General features: G+C 53.5%; 1 protein-coding gene across 1 annotated transcript in view; it reads left to right on the forward strand.

Annotated features, from left to right (window-relative positions):
* Col27a1 (collagen type XXVII alpha 1 chain) overlaps positions 1-14,999 on the forward strand; it is a 131,611-nt gene that overhangs the window by 50,693 nt on the left and 65,919 nt on the right. Inside the window, exons 9-16 of the mRNA XM_042678649.1 lie at positions 357-410; positions 1,949-2,002; positions 7,154-7,198; positions 8,010-8,063; positions 8,466-8,510; positions 11,342-11,395; positions 12,873-12,917; positions 14,939-14,992. Coding sequence (XP_042534583.1) covers positions 357-410; positions 1,949-2,002; positions 7,154-7,198; positions 8,010-8,063; positions 8,466-8,510; positions 11,342-11,395; positions 12,873-12,917; positions 14,939-14,992 — 405 coding nt within the window. The remainder of the gene's footprint in view (positions 1-356; positions 411-1,948; positions 2,003-7,153; positions 7,199-8,009; positions 8,064-8,465; positions 8,511-11,341; positions 11,396-12,872; positions 12,918-14,938; positions 14,993-14,999) is intronic.

The following is a 14,999-nucleotide window of genomic DNA, read 5'->3' on the forward strand; positions in this document are numbered from 1 at the left end:
TCAGCACCACATAAGCAAAAAGAAAAAAGCCGGAAGTGATGCTGTGTCTCAAGTGGTAGAATGCTAGCCTTGAGCTGAAGAGCTGAGAGACAGTGCCCAGGCCCAGAGTTCAGGCCCCACAACTAGACCCCCCCCCAAAAAAAGAAAAAAGACTGAGACACTAGAAGAAAGCATCTGGATTTCCTGCAGTTTGTGTGAGCTATGGAAGTAGTTGGAGTAGAAGAGTAATGGAATTGGAGAAGACTCCCTTCTGGGGCACAGGTGGTTGATAGGGAGGTACTGAAGCAGGGGAGCAGGCAGTGAGCATCCTTTCTAGATGACTGGATGGTTAAAGCAGACTTGTTTTGTTGTTTCAGGGACAGAAAGGAGATCCGGGGCTTTCACCAGGCCAGGCCCACGATGGAGCAAAGGTAGGTTCCACAGACTCCAGTGCTCAAGGGAAGAAGGAACGTGGCCTCACCCTCCTCAGGCAGATGCTCTGGCAGAGGCTGTGTGTGTCAAAGACGGGGGATGGACAAGTCTGGAAAGGTTGGGGTGGCTTCTTTCTTTTTCTTTTCATTTCTTCCTTGAAATCCTCCAGGCTCTCCCAACACCAAGCCATGACTACCCCCAGTGCCTTCATCCCAAGTGAAAATGAGAAAAGGCTTTGGCTATAGACACACCTTGGTGAACAGCCTTTTGTTCAGTGCTCTGAAGAGCTTTCTGCATAGCCTGTGAAGTGACCTTGGCACTACCTTTTTTTTTGTCTGTCCTGGGGTGGGTCTAGGTGCTGTCTCTGAGCTTTTGTGTTCAAGGCTAGTGTTCTACTGCTTGAGCCATAGTTCCCCTTCTGGCTTTTTATACTTAAGTGGAGGTAACAATGTCATGGACTTTCCTGCCTGGGCTGGCTTCAAACCACAATTCTCAGATCTCAGCTTCCTGAGTAGCTAAGATTGCAGGTGTGAGTCACTGGTGCCTACCTGGCATTAGCTTCTTGGCACCCATGTCCAATAGCTTCCAAGCTTCCACCTTAGGTTGTTGATCAAAGCAGATGGTCTGTAGACTTGTAGGAGATAGACAGGAAAGGGCTAGGCTTTTAAAGCTTGCTCACTCCCATACCGCAAGTCTGCTGTGTAGGCTAAAACATTTGAGCCAAGGACTCTCCGTCCCTGAAGCAGCCATCCTGTGGCCTAACAGGGACAGAGGTGAATCCAGGGGCCTAGAACTCAAGGCGAGTTCACCCTATGCCTTATGTACTATACTATAAGGATGCTGTGTATGTCCATCTTTCCTGTGGACATAAATCAGGGCTATCCTGACTGCCAGGATGGTACTGAAAACTGAGCTGTTATGTGAGGACCAGGCAGCTCCTGCCTTTGCTTTCCCTGAGTCACAAGTGGCTCAGTACTTTATACTCTCCCCTAAATATGTTTATCCAGTCAACATGGCTGGGGGAGACCTGAGACCCTGGATGGTGTCCATATACACTCACCTTCAATACTCCCCAGAGCCTTATAAGCCAGGGAGAATGACCAGCTTACACTCTGAGAAAACACCCCACCTGGCTGGCTTGTTAGAGGCTTGGCAGCCTGGGCCTGTCTCATGCTCCTGCCTGGCCTGCTTTCAAGTCTCCTGCTTTCAAGTCCCCCCTACTTAGAGTCCACTATGACCAGCAATGGGAAGAGCAGACTGGAATGCAGGACAGGTGCTTTCTGTCTGGAGTGTGGTTCAAGCCATGATTTCAGCATCAGAACCCATTCTGCAAATGCTGGCTTTTCCTAAAGCTCAGGATTAAAAAGCAGGTTGAGTTGAGAGGGCCTGAGTCCCGGCACCCCTCCACTCTTACTCTTCTTGCTTTCCTCTGAGTCTCCTCTGGGGCTTTTCTATGATTTGTTGTAGATAGCATGTCTCCAATCTAGCAAGCATCTCCAGCCTGCCCCTGCCTAACCCCCTTGCCTGTGTCTTCCAGGGTGACATGGGCTTGCCTGGGCTCTCCGGGGATCCAGGACCGCGGGGACGGAAGGTATGTCTGGGCTCTGCAGCATGGCCATGGCTTGCCAGCAAGCCAGACTTTGGCAGCAGCACTGAGGGCCGTCTGCCCTCCCTGGCCTGGCCTGCCTCCTTGGGCACAGGGTGTGCTGGTGGGAGGTGTGGAGTTTCTGAGGGGTGGGTTTGCAGGGTGTCAAGTGGACCTTGTCATGGAATGTTCCCCACACCCTTGTGGTTAGGGAGGGCTGAGGAAGGGTGGTCCTGGCTTGCTTTGTTTTCTGAAGGGCTGCTTGTAAGGATGCTTGAGGAGATGGAGAGCTCTACGGATCAGTCAGAGCCTGTGGCTGCAGAAGTCTAGCTCTTCCATCCCTGGACCTGTGTCTCCTTCCTCCCATGTGACATGGAGACAGTGGTCCCCTCCCTGCTCAGCATGGCCAGGACCTGGGGCAGGAGTCAGAGGAACCTGGATTCTGCTCCTGCTTTCCTCTGCCATTTTCTGGTTGGGTAACAGGGCAGTTTGGTAGCCACTTCGAGTCAAACTTTCTTCCCTTGCTAATGGGCTACAGGTGGAGGGTGTGACCTCTGGAGGCCACATGCTCTCTGAATGTCCCCAGTCACATCCCAGCTGGCTGGTCTCCACAGGTACTGAGTTTCTCAGGACCCCAGTGGGGGGAGTGGGGAGAGTGGAAGAGTTTCTGTCTCCCTAGAAAGAGATCCTTGGATCTCCTTCCTCTTTGATTCTGTGGCGAGCATCCCCATCCTTCAACAGCGCTCTAGTTGTGCCTCCTGGGAGCCCCCACCCCACCCCAGACTACCCAGTCTCCCACCTGTCAGTCGGCACCTGCTCAGCTTAGCGCAGTCATTTCCAGCCCTGGATCCTGCCTCTTCAACCAAGGTGTGCACATGGAAACTGTGGCTCTCCCCGCTGAGCAGATGTTTGGGAAATGGTTTAAGGACAATTGGGGACAGAGGTCACTCACTTTGTACAGGATGATCTCCTGCTGCCGCTGAGCTGTCTGGTAGACGTATGGGCTTAGGGCCCTGGCTCCCTGCTGTGGTCCCTGCTGCCAGCTCCCTGGCCCACCTAGTTCCTATCCCCGCCCTGAAGGTCCTCATGGCACAAGGGGGCTTGGAAACCCATGGCCACCTATCTCCTTCTCCTCCTCCAGCAGGCCATTCCTTAGAGACCACAGCTGTCTGCAAGCTAGGAAACATCATCCCTCCTGGCACAGTGAGAGGCTCCCCAGCTCACTGCCCCCACCCTGTTCTAGTACTTTCTGATAGATGAAGTGTGAGTGGAAAGGCTCCTTCCAGTCCTGGCTCATAAAGCAGCCTGTGGTGGTCTCTCTTTGCATGGAATAGGAATCCAGCAGAGGTTTGGGGAGATGGGAAAAGCAGATCTGGATCAGTTCCTGCTGGAGAGAGGGGAGTCTACAGCTCCCTGCTCTCACTAGATGATGGCCAGAGAGGCTGAGAACACACAGTCAAGAGGACTTAGCTCACCTGAGCTGGGACAGGCAACTTTCTGAAGCTGAGAAAGAGCTTCAGTGCATCAGAAGACCATTTATCAAAACACTTATTTGAAATACCACTCTGGCTCAGCAGCCAGGCAAATGTGTAGAGAAGTGTAGTCTGCGATGAGCTGAGACCAGTCATTCAGAGGGTGGGCAGGGCATGGGACAGCTCTGACCATCAGAAGGGCCAGAGAAGAGGACCAGGGGCCTAGACACCAGAGTCTCGAATGGAACCTATTCTTCCTGTAGGCAGCTCCCTTGCCTGGTCGGCTCAGGAGTAGCTTTTCAGCATCACCTTGGTGATGATGGGGTGGGGAAAGAGACATGCTATATATAGAGGAGGTGAGGGGAAGCTGTCCCATGTAAGGCCTACCCTAAAATTTAGGGCACTGTCTCTACCTCTAGTTCTGTAGAGCACCGAGGAGAATGCCCTTCAGGCTTTCCTGCTACTAGGGGACTCCCAGCTCCCATGGCTTATTCCCACTAGCCTCTCTCCCGTTTTACCCTACTTCCTTCCTCACCTCTTACCCTCCAGTCCAGTGTACACCTCCCCCCAGCTGAAGTACCTGGTTCCTCTCTTTCATTCTACTTATTCCTTGATGCCCCTTTCTGGAAGGTATGGAGTGAGTATGTGTTTACTGTAGCCCTAACACTTACCATAGGTCTTGGTCATAGTTGGGGTTCAGCAAATGTTTGCTAAATGAATGAATACGTGGATAAATGAATGAGCCATAAGGAAATGAGGTCTTCCACAGAGCAGAATCTATTGTTGATACCAGGTCGGTTCTGTACTTCTAGACCATCAATCTCAAAATCCTGCAACTTCTGAGCCAACAGGCTATGTTAAGAGGCCAGCTAGGGAAACTGAGGCCCAGACATGTTGCAGGGACTTGTGCAGAATCACATCCCAAGGCCCTCTTCCACTGGGCATCTTTCTTCCTCTTTGACCTGCCCAAGAGGGGTTGGGCTTCCAGGGTGGCAGGTGGGTGAGTCTAGAGGGAAGCCCACAGCGTGTAGAGCAAGACTGGTGAGTCTGTTTTACTCCCAGGGAGGCTGAGGCCTCCGAAGGCTGAGAAGGAACCCAATGAACTAGCTGCTGAACTCTGAGCACATGTTGGTGTCTAGACCCCCCAGGCAAGGACAAGACCCCTCACCCCCTGCTCAGAGCCCAAATAGCATCCCCGCGGGACAGATGGGGCGACTGTCTGTAGCAACAGTGAGGTGATGTCTGGTTTCTCCGTGTGTGCGTTGTAAGCAGTGATTAATCTGGCTCCCAAACCAAAATAGAGACCTCGTGCTATTATAAACACAGGTCCTGTAGAGACCCGCCTGCCAGCAGCCGGCGGCCCCTTGCAGACACTGTGGTCCCTGGAGTTTCTGGGTAGCTCTCTCCTCCCTACATCCCCCAGCCCCAGGGCCTGTTGGGCACCGCTTACAACAGGAAATCACTGCCCACAGGTCCACCTTTCCATTCATGCCCGCCCCATAATTGTTGAGTCCAGAAAAGATAATGGTTTCATCCTAAGCCCTGTCATTTGAAGCTATTTGCTGGCCTCCGCTTAGTAAACATTGCCGAGGTGGTTCCAGGCCCCCTCCCCTCCCCCACCTCACAGTCTGTGCTGCTCCCTGTCAGCCCCAGAGAGCAGTGCTCTGGGAAGCAGTGCTCATAGCCCTTCAGGGCTCTTGAGTCCTGGGGAACAGTCTAGGCTTGGCCATCACTTTCTAAGAAACTTTGCACCAGTCCTATCATCACTTTTGAGCCGCATTTTCTCTCTGTTCAGTGATCACTCCGAAGGTTGTTGAAATGATGCCTCAGGTCCCCCGCCCCAGCTCAGATGCTCCTGAGTTCTTTGGCTGACCTCTGCCCCAAGAGCATCTGTCTCAGGAGATTCATCTCCTGGCTGGGGCAGGATGGGGGTGGGGTGGGGTGGAGGTTCTTGGGTGGTCCTTCCTGGCAGTCCTTAGCCTCAGTGATTTGTGGTCAAGGTCAAAACTCTGGTGCTGCCCCCAGACAGCTTGTTCTGGAGAGTCTCTCTCTCTCTCTCTCTCTCTCTCTCTCTCTCTCTTTCTCTCTCTCCCCCTCCCTCTCTCTCACCCATTTCTTCAACTGGCAAGTGTGCATGGTAGTTTCTGTTCCTGGGTGCAGAATCAGCCAGCTGATGCATTTGAGACGCTTGTGCAAAGCTTGTCTGAGGGCTGGCCATGATGCATTCTCTGATGCAGGTGATTTTGGTGCATTTGTTTGTCTTTGTTTTGTTTTGAGGGCCAAAGGCTCCTGGATGCCCCCTTCATGGTTCTCTTAAGGTTCCTCTCCTCCCCCAGAAGGCTCTTTGTAGCTGCCCTTGAGGAGGCAGAGGAGGGCAGAATGAGATCAGAGAGGGGGCTTGCTCATACTGAGTCCCACAGCACTTGGTGGAAGGCTCAGCTTGCTGCTGCTCAAGCTCTGGTTGGCTGCTGTCTGAATGCTGGGTCTTGACCATCCTTGCTCATGCTGCGGCTCACACAAGCCTCCCTGTGCTTCCCTGAGCCCTCAGAGAACACCCAGGGCCTTTGCACTTGTTCACTCTGACTGGACTGTTTGTTGAAGGAATAATCCAATGAAAATGGAAGATCTTGGCAGTCATAGCAGCTCGCTTTTTCAGGGCCCTTGAACTCAATGTTAGATATTATGTTGAGTGTTTAAACGCACGTACTGGCCCGTATCTCCCCATTTTACAGTCGAGGGAAACCAGGCTCAGGACTGTAGAGTCAGTGTCTCACAGCTAGCCAGTTATATAGAGCAGTGTTAGAGTCCAGTCTGATGCACATTGCCAGCCATGGTTTGTAGCCCAATGTGTCTGCTGGAAACAGAGCCTGGGCCCCAGGTGGAGGCATCTTGCCCAGCTGTACAGCTAAGCTGTCTTGATGCGGTGTGAGTGGGTTCAGATGCTTCACTGGTAAACCCCTTGGGCCTCTCAGATCAGACAAGCCCTGGTATTTATAAATAAGAGGACTGCATCCTGGGAGTCTGAGGAGTGCTGTGTGAGTGTGTGTGTGTGTGTGTGTGTGTGTGTGTGTGTGTGTGTGTGTGTGTGTGCGTGCACACGCTCGCCTGGCGTATCTTGTCTGTGTTGTCTGTGTTTTAGACTCTAGGGGAGTCAGAACTCTGAGTTTCAAAGCATCAGAGCCAGCAGAGACTCAGAGTTCAGCCACCCCATCTGGGGGCCTGAGAAGGGAAGTGACCCATCCAAAGTCACACAGTAAGGCAGGAGCTAGGGGAAGTCTCTTCTCAGGAACGGGCTGTGGTCCTGCAGCAGGAGCGAGACTGTGGTCTTGGGTATTCTAATAGAGGTGGTCATGTGTGTGAAACAGCAGAGCTGACAGGCGAGAGCAGCCCACCTCACATGGTGGTCTACCCATCCATCCGTCCACAGATCTGTCTGTCACCACTTCTTCTGTGACATGAAATGTGCAAGGTGTATTAGCTGCTGAGAGCAGACATGACTGTGGGGGCTCTGCCACCCCTGGCAGTGTCAGCATAGTGTCCACAAGGGGACGGTTTACTGAGTGTTTACAGCCTACAACCCCGAGTGGACTGGCAGTGTCCAGCCAGGGCTGCAGAGGCTGGACCCTGTCATCCACGGGTGGAGTGGGCCCTCTGATCTAATGTACCTCTTCACCCCTCCCCACAGGGACACAAGGGCTATCCTGGACCCGCGGGACACCCTGGAGAAGAGGTAAGGCCTCTGACCTGTTCTGTATCGCTCACTCTCTCTCCTCCCTGGAGAGCCGGGGACTGCTCGGGACCCCCACATCCCTAGAGCCTGGCTGTCCTGTTATCTACCTTGCTGGAGCCCATGTACCCCCCACCCCCCAAAAGCTCCAGCCATATGGGCCTGGAAGAACCAGAGTCCCTGAGGAGGCCTGGCCTGGGGCTGGCATGAGCTGAGTTGCTTGGCTCCACTTAGAGCCATGAATAGGCCGCCTGTCCCAGGCAGTGTGAGGGGATATTATCCCCGCCACCCGCCTGCCTTGGGATTTGCAGGAATTTGGGCTGCCCTGGCCCAAGTCAAACAGTAGTCCTGCCAGCGGGGAGCTAGCCAGCCCCCCCCTCCGTGCTTTCTTACAGAGGGCTTTCTTACAGAAGGCTTTTTTTTTTGGTGCTGGTTCTGGGGCTTGAACTCAGGGCCTAGGCGCTGTCCCTGAGCTTTTCTGTCAAGCGAGTACTCTACCACTTGAGCCACAGCTCTACTCCTGACATTTTGGTGGTTAATTGAAAATAAGAATCTCAAGGACTTATCTGCCCAGGTAGGCTTCGAACTGCATGAAATCCTCAGACCTGAGCCTGCTGAGTAGCTAGGAGTATAGGTATGAGCTACCAGTGCCCGGCGCACAGAATGTTTCTTTCAGAGTGAGGTTGGCCAGTTTAGAGAGGTGTGGGCATGGCCCCAGCAGGCCTTGCCTTTCATTCCTGTCCTTTCCTGGTCTTTTGTCACCTGAGCTGGGCAGAGTCTCTCATTGCCTTACATTCTTTTCTGTTCTTTGCAGGGGCAGCTGGGAGCTGAGGGCAGCCCAGGGGCCAAAGGTTACCCTGGCAGGCAGGTGCAGTATATGGCTTCTGGAAGCTCTGTGACCGTGGTGGAGATGCCACAGGTGCCCCCAGGCAGTGGGGGGCTATGGGCTGAGGCTGAGGAGCTGTGCCCTAAGGAAAAGCTGTCCAGGGGCCTGGATCAAGCCAGCTCTTCTCAGCAGGCATCAGGGCTGGGACACTCAGTAAGGAATTGGGGGTAGGATGGGGCTCCTGAGGCTCCTCCCACCCAGGGTCCCCCTGAGCCACACTGGGTAGTTTGGGGCACTTGGGTAGAAGACTCCTGTTCTCCCCCACCCTGTTCTCCAGAAAGGCAGCTGAGGCCAGGAGATGGGACTCTCCCAGACTTGCTGGGGATGTTGGTGGCTAGAAGGGCATCTCCATATGTCCTTCCCCCTCTGTCTTTTCTATTTCAGGGGCTACCCGGACCTGTAGGAGAGCCTGGCCCCAAAGGCAGCCGGGTAAGTGGTCCTTCTACAGTGCCACCTACGTGGGGCCTGAGTGGGCATCCCTTGTCTTTCCACCAGGCTTGATGGGCAGTCAGGGCCATGAGGGGGTACTAGGTCCAGTCCTGCCCATCTGGGTTTTTAACTGGAGATTGGGGCAGCAAGGCACTAGTAATGAAGACCCCTGGTCTAGGAGCTGCTGGGTCTGAGGATCAAGCAGTCTGGGCAGTCCAGGCTCTGCTGGGGTAGGTTGTGACCCAGCTGCAAACATCAGGCATTTGCCTGCTGAGTCCTCTTTCATTCCAAATGACCAGGAGTCAAGGTCTGAATACTTACTGAAGCCTGTCACTAGGCCATTCATCCTAGCTGGGGGTTGGGAAACCACCTTTGATGGAAGGCCGTGGTGCTCTGTGGGCGATGCTGCCAAGGCTGGAGGCTGATGGAATTTCCAATAGCCTCTTCTGAAGCCCTCAGGGAGCAAGCTCTGAGTGGTTACCTGTCTTTCCATCAGCCTCGGGTTAGCTGCCTTTACAATGACAGTGTGCTGTCTATTCCTACCAGTGGGCTGGAGGTGGGGGGGTACTAGGAATTCACTTTGGTGAGGGCTGCCCTATGGGACTCCAGTAAGGACTATGGGGATTTGGAGAAGGTTCTCGGTGAATTGGATTGGATGGATAGAGCTGGTAAGATCAGGCGAGATGGAACTTGAGTGCCTCTGGTGTCGCTGTGAGCTAGACAGCCTCAGCTCATGCTGCACACTGGAGGTACAGGTAGGGCTGGAGGGAGGGCCACAGTTGGTAACACTGGCTGCCAGGTAATGTGATGGGGCTTCTGTCCTGGGGATACTGGGCCCCTCCTCTTGATCCAGCTGCTCTTAGGACCTATGGTCTTGTAGGGTCCTTCTGAGCCCTGGGACAGCCAGGCATCAATGGCTCACGCCTGTAATCCTAGCTACTCAGGAGGCTGAGATCTGAAGATCGAGGTTCAAAGCCAAGCCCAGGCAGGAATGTCTGTGAGACTCTGATCTCCAATTAACCACCAGAAAACCAGAAATGGCATTGTGGCTCAAGTGATAGAGCACTCGCTTGAAGTTGAAATGCTCAGGGACAGTGCCCAGGCCCAGAGTTCAAGCCGCACGACTGATCAAAAACAAAACAAAACAAAACAAAAACTGAGCCCTGAGAGAAATCTCAAGCTAGTCCCTAGTCCCCATCTGGGAGAACAGGACCTGCTGATGACACCTGGAGGTGTTAGCCATGCATTTGGCATCTTGAAGGCCACCTTGGCCCCGGCCCTCCTGTCTCCTCAGTCACAGGGCTCAGGACTACTTAAGCTGCTCTGCCACCCATCAGCCTCGTTGTTATGAAGTAGGAAAAGCCCAGCAAGGGTTTGGAGCCTGGGTGCCCAGCCTTGAGACCTGCTGAGCCACTTCTTGGCTCTGAGTTCCTGGAATCACTGGGTCACTTTCTCATCTGTGACTCTAGGATATAAGCCCTCCTTGAAAAGTTTGCTGAATGTCTCTCTTTGAGATGAGTGTTGGGAGGGAGGGAGATGAAGGGATCTTTTGGATGTGCAGGTGATGATAGGCCATTCTTGGCTACTCATTTGTGGAAGGTTGTATAGCTGAACGGTTAGAAGCTCAAGCCCTGGAGCCCCATGAGTTCATTCAAATGTTAGTTCTACCACATTCCAGCTGTGTGGCCCTAAGCAGGTCACCTCACATCTCGGGGCCTACATGTTCTCGCTTCAATCATGCTAATAATAATGCTTGTTCCTTGGAGGTGTGGAGAGGATGCAGTAAATGCTTTAATGTACACAGAGCTCTTTGAGCTAGGCCTGCCACCTAGCTTGTTAAACATTAGCTCGTGTTAGAGTTACCAGTACCTCACTGCACAAACATTTCAAGAGAGTGCAGAGTGGTAGGAGTCCTGGCCTAGGTCCTGGCCCTCAAGGCATTCTCAAGCTAATGAGAAGAAGATACAAGGACACAGACGATGGAGAAACTAGGGGAGACAGTCAGCTGCTGTTAACTGGGTGCAAACAGGGCATGGGGTGGAGGGCCCAGGGTTTCTGGCTCAAGGTTCAGGAGTGAGCCTTGGAGGTAGGCTTCGCAGGATTTGTCTCTGCAGTCCTGGGAAGGACATGGCTGACGAGGTACAGGAACACCAGGTGCATTCTGGGCCTGAGCTTCACACACCCTGGCTCTTGTGTTGCTGGGCCAGGGTGGCCCTTGTGCTACTTAGGGGCTTGCTAAGGGGTCTCCCGGCTGTACCCATGACCAGCTGTTGCATTCTCTCTAGAGCCTCTGTCCTTGTGTGTCCAGTGGGAAGGGAGGAGGTAACAGCTGGTCTGGGAGGTCCCTGAACGTTTAATGCAGCCGTGACCATGTGGCCGGCACACTGCTTGCTCTCCACCGGGCAGCTGTTCTTGACAGTACGTGGTGGGTTTTAACTTTCTGGGCCCAGGAGGAGCCCACTGCAGAGGGCTTCGTCCCCAGCAGCATCCCAAGGGCGGGGGAATGCTCTAGCATGTAACCCAGGGCTAGGCTGGCTTCCTTCTGCAGGTTCCAGAGCCCGGCTCAGCTGGGGCGGGCCTCCCCCGCAGCACCTGTGCCCTTCCCTGGTGTGAGGGTATGTGCCTTTGGACTACATCGTGGAAGCCAGCACCATGCAGTCCATGGGCATATACACTTGCCTCAAGGCCTTTGTCATCGAGGACCACCGGAGCCACCACTGCCGCCAGCAAGGAGGAGGACTGGGCAGCAGGATGGCATGGAGGGTGGGCTGGGACAGAGGGACAGCTGCATCTCTCTGCTCGGGCTCTGACCACCTCCTGCTCTTTCCTAGGGCTACATCGGACTGCCAGGGCTCTTCGGCCTGCCTGGGTCTGATGGAGAACGGGTAAGTTTGTGCTATCGGTTATGTGCCCATCTCCCACTCCCTCCTGATGCAAAGCAGAATGGGCCAAGGGCAGGCTGGGAGGAGTCACAGCGACCTCCTGGAGGTGATTACCCTTGAGGAGCATTGGAGGCTGGGAAGGGGGTAGGTCACAGTGCTCACCCACCAGGCAGAGGGAGCTGTGTGTGTAAAGTCAGGATGGAAGGTCCCTCGGCAATCCCGACCATCAGTTCCGTCAGAGCACTGAGTGGTGAGGGTGTGGGTTATGGGGAGCACTTCCCATGAAGTTTCAGGGAACCAACGTCAGCAAAGGGACTCAGTTCTGGGGAACCTCTCTAGAAATTTCAGCAAATGAGAAACAGGCCCCTTTAGATCCTGCCACAGAGCTCTGCAAATGAGGGCGAGCCGTCTGTTTTTGTAAATGAAGTTTTATTGAGCACAGCCGTGCTTGTTTGGTTACTATGGCCCATGGTTGCTGTCCGGCCAAGTGGCACAGAATTCACAGTCACCCTGTCTCTTGGCACAGATGCCCCTTGTCCCCATCCTAGGTGGTTCAGCTCACTTGAGTAAATTAAGGCTAGAAGAGGCTGGAGGCAGACCTGGTGGCAGTGTCACCAGGTGGGATGGGGTGCTCTAGGTGAGGGCAAAGGCAAGAGACTGACCTGAGTGCCTGGCTCTCGCTTGCCCTGAAGGTACATCAAGAGACAGGATGAAGCTGGGCATTGGGTGCTCATACCTGTAATCCTAGCTACTCAGGAGGCTGAGGTCTGATGATCATTGTTTGAAGCCAGCCTAGGCAGGGCAGGAAAGTCCCCAAGACTCTTACCTCCAATAAACTACTCAGAAAAAACTGGAAGTGGCTCTGTGGCTCAAGTGGAAGAGTGCTAGCCATGAACCAAAGAAGCTCAGAGACAGTGCCCAGGTCCCTGAGTTCAAGCCCTGGCACAACTGGCACAAAACAAACAAGCAAGCAAGCAAACAAATAAATAAATAAATGAGACAGGATGGGCCCTGAAGAAGATGGTGGTTGACTTGCGGGTGGGTGGAGTGCTTCGATTCCCAGCATTTGTATCTTCCCAGCCCAGTGTCAGTCAAGGGAGTCAAGCGACCAGGATATTTGCTGCCCACAGGCTCCTGGTCCAGCCTTCTACCCATGAGGAGTTCCTGGGGCCTATGGTCTTCCTGCCCCTTCCTAGCCTTAGCTGGGGCTAAGTAGGAGCATCTTGGAGCAGGAAAAAGAGCACCTAGTAAGCACCTGGTGAATGCCAGGAGCACTGAGTGTTTTCCCGTTGTAGGTCCACAAAGCCCTAGCCTCAAAGAGTCTGAGGACTGTTGACTTACTGTGTCTGTCACTGCTATTACTGTGTACGTGGTATAGTTCACTGTGTACATGGAAGTCTGGGACTTCCTCTCAGGGGTGGCTAGGGGCTGTACTCTGTCGAGGCCCTGTCCTGACCTCTCCTTGTCTTTCCCTCTTCAGGGTGTACCTGGCGTTCCTGGCAAGAGGGGCAAGATGGGTAGGCCGGTAAAGATTTTCCGTGTCTATTATATTACACAGACTCTACGGGGACCCCCTCCCTCCCCGCTCCTCCCACCGGCCGCACTGTCCTCTCCACTGAGGCAGGGATTGTCCCTGTTCTGCTCAGCCACCGTTCTGAGTGTTGGAGGCAGGAGTCCTAGGCCTGTGGGCTGAGCTGCTGCTGCTGCTGCTGCTGGAGACTTGGCTACTCTGTGAGGGCCCCATGTCTCTCACTGTCCATTCTTACTCACGCACATACAAGGTGGAAGATGAGGGTATGGAAGATCCAAGATTCCTTCGGTCATCTGGCTTTGTTTATGCTTTTCTGTTGCGGTAGAAGATGGTTTCTCCTCTAGTTTGATCATCTGCATGCATAAAGAAAAAACCAAGCACTGAGAGGTTAAGTCACTTTCTCAAGGCTTCACAGCAAGTGAACAATGGGGCAAGGATCTAGTTCAATGGATTTGTCCCCAGGGTCTCCTGTTTCAGTGACTGTGTGGGCTGCCACTCAGCATCTCTGTTTGGTGCTGATGTTATAAAAGTAGGTTTCCCACAGTTTTCCCCTGCCAGGAAAGTCACTTATTCTAGTCATCTCATTAACTGAAGTTTCAGAGGTGGAGGGAGATGTTGAGGTCCCTCTGCTGGATGGGCAGACTCAGGACAGTGGTAGCTTGGTCTCTCACCACTCAGACCTGTGGTCAGTCAGCTGCTGTGGGAGGTGGAGGAAGGGATAGTGGGAGAATTGGAACTACAGGGGCACCTGTGGCCTTAGGTTGGTGGCCTGTTCTTCTCTGTGCAGCAGTTGAGCTAGGCTCTCTAGGGGCCATAAAAAGGATCCAACTCCTGGCTTCAAGGAGCTGATAGAGTGGTCCCCAGCATGCCTGTGGCTGACATCTACTAAGGGCTCTAAAGTTCAATACCTGCCTCCCAGGTGTGGGAAGGAGTAACAGGGGAGCTGCTACAGTTCTGTATGAAAGTGACCAGCAGGCCTGGATCCCATCTTTGGGCCCCAAACCCTGCTCTAGGGGTCATGCCACCTCTCTGCTGCCAATCAATAAGAAGAAGGAAAAGGAGAAGGAAGAGGAAGAAAAGGAGGAGGGATGGGAAGCCAAAGTCCTGGGAGCATGCACACACACCTCAGGGTCTCTGCCTCCAGTAGAGACTCTGCGTGGTTGGTTTGGATTTGGTGTACTCGCTGGATTTCTCTAGTAGTTTCAGAAACCCAAACCACAGATCTTTTCTGTCTGGACAGCTCACTTTTCCCTTGGTCAGAGAAACATGTGCTATCTTTTTTTAATTACATTTCCCTAGAAACCCCATGATTCCAATTTGTGGAAGGAGAGACCAGGTTTCTCCATACTCCAGGCTGAGGGCTGCTCCTTCTCTTTGAAGTAGGAATAAACCCTTCCCTCCCTCCACTGCTGGCCCCCCAGGCTCCCTCCCAGCTGCTTACTCCCCAGAGAGTAGGAAATGGCCTCAGGGAAGGGCAGCTGGCCCTGGTGACCTAGCATCTTCCAGCTCCCAAAGGGGTAACCGTCTCCAGTGCTGAGGTTCACTAAGTATGACCTTGTATGACCTTGCCATTCACCTTTTCCCAGCTTCATTCTTTCTGAAAAATAAGGATCATGATTCTACCATGGGGCTTCTGAAGGGCACATCACAATCACACATGTGAAGCCTTCTCCTTAGAAATGGTAAACTGAGGCCTGGGGCCGGAGATAGGGAAGAATACACTGAAAACCTCAGCCTACTCAGTGATTGGTCCAGTTTTGGACCCAACTTCCTATGACCCTCCCACCCCACTGGGGTCAAGTTCTGGATTGAGAGCTACTGTGGGGCCTACTCTTTCTATACAGGGTGGCCTTGGCCTGGGGAGTTGTATGTGTGTGGTTTATATATGTCAGTGGTAGGGGAAACCTCAAATCCGAGGATTATGGTTTCTCAGACATCACCCTTGTGGCCCTGGGTTCGAGCCACCCTCAAGCTGTAAGCCCTAACCTATTCCTGTTTCTCTCTCATGTCCTCAGGGCTTCCCTGGAGACTTTGGGGAGAGAGGCCCCCCAGGGCTGGATGGAAATCCTGTAAGTA

The sequence above is a fragment of the Dipodomys spectabilis genome, unplaced genomic scaffold, assembly GCF_019054845.1.
Source record: "Dipodomys spectabilis isolate Male_0828 unplaced genomic scaffold, ASM1905484v1 ptg000046l, whole genome shotgun sequence".
In the NCBI taxonomy this organism is placed as follows: Eukaryota; Metazoa; Chordata; class Mammalia; order Rodentia; family Heteromyidae; genus Dipodomys; species Dipodomys spectabilis.